Genomic DNA, 5,862 nt, shown 5'->3' on the forward strand with positions numbered 1-5,862 from the left:
AGGCCTCACTCAACAAATCACAACAAGAGTTGAAAGGAAAGGTTTGGGTTCAAGGGTAGGGGAAAACAATTTTGGGTTAAGGGAAAAGATTGGCAAAAATGGAGTGATAACCCGAGATTTATAGTTACCATGAGCAAACATTCAAGTTCCATAAGCAAGATAATTTAAGTTCAGGTTAAGTCCAATAATATAGAGATGCTACAATGTTCAAGCAATTTTCACACAAGTGGAAGAAGCCTTCAAAAGACACAAGATTTTAAACAAAGATTTTTCATCATTTTTTTTCTTTTTTTTTCAGAGATTTATCTAGCAACAATGAACTGTGATTAAGAACTATAACTTCAATCCTAAGGTTGGACTTTAAACAAGGTGGTTTTAATCATTGTCCCCTAAAATGCATATGCAACAATCCTATATGAAGCAATCTAGACTCAATCCTAATATGTAAATGCAACTACATGAACACTTTTTTTTTTTTTATAATTTTTTTCAAATTTTTTTTTCTTTTTTTTTGGGGTTTTCTATGCAAATAGATGCAGACTCAAATGAATAAAACTAGCATGCAAAAATTTGAGATAAGAAAATAAGAAAATAAAACACAATGTTAAATACATTCTTAGATCCTCCCCCAAACTTAAATTACTAAGGATATTCTAGGAACCAAATATATGAGAACATATCCTAACTAACACTCCCCCGCAGTCAGAATGGGAGGAGGTCAGACGTTCAGGCTGGTTCGAAAATCGGTGAACAATGGAGAGGGTAGTCCCTTGGTGAAGGTGTCTGCATACTGTAACAAGGATGGTACATGAAGAACACGAATGTGACCAAGGGCTACTTTTTCATGGACAAAGTGACTATCAATCTCCACATGTTTGGTCCGCTGATGTTGTACTGGATTAGTGGAGAGGTAAACCGCAGAGACATTGTCACAATAGACCAGTGTTCCCTTGGTGAGGGGATAACCAAGATCGAGGAAGAGATTATTGAGCCAAGTTCTCTCTGCAACAACATTGGCGACACTGCGATACTCTGCTTCAGCACTGGAGCGGGAGACGGTATGTTGACGCTTAGAAGACCAGAAGATAAGGCTGTCACCAAGGAACACCGCATAGCCGGATGTGGAGCGCCGTGAGTTGGGGCAGCCATTGCATTAGAGTAAGCAACGAGGTATATTGTTGAAGACTTGTGAATTTGAAGACCATGAGAGATGGTGCCTTTGATGTAGCGTAAGATCCGTTTGAGAGCAGTGAAATGATTCTCCTGTGGGTCATGCATAAACAAGCATACTTTCTGAACGACAAACGCAATGTCGAAGCGTGTAAATGTCAGATACTGCAAGGCACCTGCAAGGCTGCGATAGAGAGATGGGTCAGAGACCGGAGGATTATTCGTAGCCTCAAGCTTGTTGGCTGTATCAACTGGAGTATTGCATGGATTGCAGTTTGTCATGGAGGCACGGTTGAGGATGTCAACAACATAGTTTTGTTGGCTGAGAAGAAGATCGACTTTGTTGTACTTGACTGTAATACAGAGGAAATGATGAAGTCCCAAGATCAGTGAAATCAAACGCAGCAGCAAGATGAGAGACAATCTTGTCAAATAAGACCGGCGATGAGGCCGTGAGGATAATGTCGTCGACATACAATAAAAGATAGGCCCTAGTAGCACCAGAACCATAAAGGAAAAGAGAGTTATCGCAGAGGCTTTGTTGAAAACCGACCTGTCGAGCGACCGAAGTAAACCAAGTATACCAAGCTCGGGCCTACTTTAAGCCATAGAGTGACTGTCGGAGCAAGCACACATGGTCGGGTTTAGACTTGTCGATGAAACCAGGTAGTTGATGCATGTAGACCGTCTCTTTAAGGTCACCATGTAAGAAGGCGTTCTTGACATCAAGCTGACGAAGAGGCCAGTCTTTGGCAAGGGCTACATGAAGAACGTATGGTCGCTGGTTTAACCACGAGGCTAAAGTGAATTAGGCCAATTTACTTTATGCTTCCCGTCCATTCCATCAGCCACACACCAGTGTGTTGGAATCAACTTCTCGCATGCTAAGTGAGCGCTCAACCATCTGAGAGCTACATTTCCATTGTTGTCGATAGGTAACATGTTACTATCTTATTTAGAGTCTTTTACTTGCAAAATCTGCATCTCTTTTGCACAGATTTGCGAAATACAATGTCTGATTTATTTACAGATAAATTCATCTAATAGTCCGTTGGATGGTCAACGAGATTAAAAAATGATAAGTTCTCAATTAGAAGTTTTCAGAATTGGTACATTTGTTTTCTTCAAGTTTGATTTAAGTGAACTTCTTAAACTATTCAAATCCATAAACGAATTTGACACTGATGTGAATATACATATAAAACAGCAAAACTTGAGGAACAAAGAGATCCTAATCTCTAGTTGTTGCGTCTCCTTAACCTTTTATAAGCAGCAACTAGTATAGTTATGCCTCTTTTGGTATATCGGCGTGAATTGTGTCGTAAACTTACTAAGTTTCTATCTTGGCTCATACACAATGTCAATTAGGTTACTCTTTCATCTTTCATCTTTCATCTCCTTCAAATTGTAGAAAACTATCTTCACTCAATGAATCTAGCAGGAGGTGAAGGAGGCGATGAATCTACGCGATGGTGGAAAAGCTTAGTTAATGCTCGACGTTCACAGTCCTGAAATGAAAACAAGGTTGATCAATACAACATTTTTTTTATGATCTAAGACCCCTTTATGATTATGTACTCATAATTTGAAACCGTGAGGTAAACCAATCTCTATTTTACCTTGAACATGTTTAGGCGTAAGGGTCTATCTGGATTCAGTCGCTGAAGTTTTAGGTATGTGTATGCAAAACTCAACTGATCTCGTGAGGTAAACCGATCAACTTCATTGAACCAAAGGCAGGTGAAGAGGTTTGACATTGGCGTATGGGCTCTTACAATAAAAGAACCTTCAGGTACATCTAACAACAACAACAACAACAAGACATCACACTCAAGAAACATTAACAAACAAAACGAGTAAATGTGTATGGGTGAGAGAGAAGCTAATGATTGATTGATTACTTACAACTTGGAAGAGGAGAATTAGGATCTGAAGGGTCAAATTTCTTGAGTCCATCTGACTGGTAGAACATAAACTGTTCATCAATGGCCGAATGGTTGTACTTGTTCAGCCGTTTGTTCTGTAACACCTCATCCCAAACACAGTGCCGGTCATAATGGTTTGAGATTGCGAATTCTGATTTTGTTCTCCATAAGAAGAAGTCAATTATAAGCATGGGATCTGTAGTGAGTCTCATCTTACTGTCTAACCAAATGGAATACCTGAAACAAGAAACGAGGGATAAGTAAAAAAAGATTGTGTCAGTGATTCAAAACTTCAGAGCCTGAGTACTAAGCCAACTAACCTCACCTAGAAGAAGGAAAAAGGCGATGTGACAGAAACTTTGGAACCTTTCCAGTCTTTCGCATGTCAGAATAAGGCAAATTGCTAACTACTACAGTTTTCCACAAACCAACAAATCCTTGCTTGTCTGGAACATGCCCTTCACTAGCAAGTTTCGATAGTGTTTGCTCATCCACAAACATCACGAAACACACATTTCGCTTCGAGAATTCACTGATCTAAAGAAACAAACAAGCAAAATGAGAGCTCCTAATGAATGATGAGCCTCACAGATATAGTCTTTACTTAATGATAACCGCAACAAATACTAAATACTAATGCATAAGCTAATATCTAGTATCTATCTACTAAGGGATAAAGTTCTAACCTTTTTGCTTGCAGGTCTCCTTAGAAAATCAGAGCTTCCAAAAATGCAAGAAGACACAGAGACTACACAGTTCTTCATGTACGCCCTATCCTTTTCGCTCAAATCAAATCCAGTACCTTTGACAAAACCACAGTGAATTGTCTGATTTACTGCAGAGTAAGATCTCTCTCTTTCCATGAGTGTTTGATGCCCTCCAAACCTAGGCTCATTATACGTCTCAGCCTCTACATAGCCTAACGAAAACCGCGTGAAATTCAAATAATCCTGAGGCTCAAGTATGCGATCAACAGATTCAGAAAGTGTAACTTCACATGGCAAATCTGCAATTATATACCAAAAACGTTACCTTAGATCATCAATAAAACAACACTAACACTCACTGAAATGACTAGAGATTAAAACAATCCATACGCTTGTTTCTCTTCTTGCTTCCGGGTGGTTTCTCAATGTTGGATTTGTTTAATCCTACATTAATCTCCGATGAAACCAGCAATTGACTTTTCATGTAAGCTGCATCTGTATCAAAATCCAGTTAATAAATAAACAATAGCTTTTTTTGAACACAAAATACCAGAGTACTAAGATATAAGTAAGCTTACGGTTTTGCTCAAAATGAGGTAAGAACTCAGAACCTACACCAAATATCCAAGAGTGTTTGATTAACTAATAATCTCCGAAATTTGAGAAAACCAAATTAAAGAAAAAGAAGACATTTTTTCTTAATTTTAAGCTTACCATGAAAGAGTAGCTTGTGGCCAGAGAAGATGCAAGAGAAGAAAAAGAGTGAAAGAAAGAAGAAGAAGAAATGTGAGAGCTTCAATTTCACAATCCGACCAAACTTTTTGCCTCTTCGGAGAAGTAAAAAAGAATTATCATTGTGACCAGATGGATTCAGATACGAAGAAGAAGATGATGAAGTAGAAGAAACCACCGTACTTCTTCTCTCCGGTAACATTATCTAATCCCCAAAACACACTGCCAAAAGTTCAAACCAAATCAAGATTTTTACATGTCCAAGATGCAGATATGGAATCACAAGAGAATTCATGAAATTTTTCAGAGAATCAAAGAACTGAGTGAAAAAAAAAAAACACCAGATTCGAGAAAGGAAACAACAAAAGAACTCTTTACCCGAGATCTCTATCTAGCTCACACCATGAAACCAAACCTGTGTGTGTGCGGTGGGTGGTGGCGATTTAGAGAAGAAACTGTATTTATTTATGTATTGTTCTTCTTTGTTTCTTTCTTTATTACAGTGTTGATTACTTACTTAATTAATAATAATGTCTAAATTGTTTTATTAATTCGTCCGAAGGCGAAGGCTAAAGAAAAGGTTTTGGTGTTTTTCATATCCCACATCGCTCAGCTATGGATTGCTCGCTATTGGAATGGGTGTATATAAGAGAAGGTCGATGGACTAAACAATTCATACCTTTCTCGGCCTTTTGGCTAAGATCAAGTGTAGTATCTGTTCTTATCAGTTTAATATCTGATATGTGGGCTATCGGCTCACACGATATTAACTCTATTTTTTAAGGGAGAAGGCCCGTTAAGATAGCTTGCTATCTGGGCTTTCACGAGTCGCCCATGCGTTGCACTACTGCACGGGCCTGGCTCAACCCGCCATTAACTTAGTCCAATCTTTTTATCATCTGTCATCCCAATAGAAAACCGTGTTAAACTTAAACGTTAATTATATAATCAATAACTATCTAATAGTTAGACAGACGTAGCTTATAAATTAATTATCTTAGTTTCTGTACTGACTGTTTGTGGAAATATCGATCAGATTGTACCTTTTGGTTTCTTTGGGTCAACTGATCAGATTGTACTCATGTTTGTTATTTTGTATCCTTCTGGTAATACAGATGCAGCGAGCAGACCACACACGACTTTTCTCCTCTCCTGAGGCTTATGAACCCCTTTCACATACAGTCAATGTTTCACCACGAACAGTATATGGAAGTAAACAAAGAACTACTCTCAGCCATTCTTTGTCATGTGGGATCGGATTCTTGGTACCTACTTGCCTTATTCACTTTGAGCAAAAGAGCAAGCGGATGCTTTGAATCACGGCCTAC

General features: G+C 38.5%; 1 protein-coding gene across 3 annotated transcripts; it reads right to left on the minus strand.

Annotated features, from left to right (window-relative positions):
* LOC104710202 lies at positions 2,325 to 5,141 on the minus strand. 3 transcript variants are annotated; one of them, XM_010426763.2, is made up of 9 exons: positions 4,913 to 5,141; positions 4,517 to 4,756; positions 4,381 to 4,413; positions 4,193 to 4,291; positions 3,782 to 4,101; positions 3,421 to 3,632; positions 3,076 to 3,332; positions 2,790 to 2,968; positions 2,325 to 2,678 (listed from the first exon to the last, which is right to left on the minus strand). In XM_010426763.2, exons 2-9 carry the CDS (start codon positions 4,734 to 4,736, stop codon positions 2,592 to 2,594), a joined length of 1,407 nt encoding a protein of 468 aa, XP_010425065.1. In that variant the 5' UTR covers positions 4,737 to 4,756; positions 4,913 to 5,141; the 3' UTR covers positions 2,325 to 2,591. The 3 variants fall into 3 exon arrangements, with proteins under 3 accessions (XP_010425065.1, XP_010425064.1, XP_010425066.1); XM_010426762.2 differs by having other exon boundaries at positions 4,193 to 4,297; positions 4,913 to 5,140; XM_010426764.2 differs by lacking the exon at positions 2,325 to 2,678 and having other exon boundaries at positions 2,781 to 2,968; positions 4,193 to 4,297.

The sequence above is a fragment of the Camelina sativa genome, chromosome 9 (genome assembly GCF_000633955.1).
Source record: "Camelina sativa cultivar DH55 chromosome 9, Cs, whole genome shotgun sequence".
NCBI lineage: Eukaryota > Viridiplantae > Streptophyta > Magnoliopsida > Brassicales > Brassicaceae > Camelina > Camelina sativa.

Bases quoted from the DNA above. Each gene is read 5' to 3' on its own strand.
- LOC104710202 (XM_010426762.2), bottom strand. From the start codon at position 4,736: ATGTTACCGGAGAGAAGAAGTACGGTGGTTTCTTCTACTTCATCATCT. The intron at 4,414-4,516 runs GTAAGCTTAAAA...TATTTGGTGTAG, and splicing joins CCACAAGCTACTCTTTCATG to GTTCTGAGTTCTTACCTCAT. The intron at 3,633-3,781 runs GTTAGAACTTTA...TTGTTTCTTTAG, and splicing joins GGAGACCTGCAAGCAAAAAG to ATCAGTGAATTCTCGAAGCG.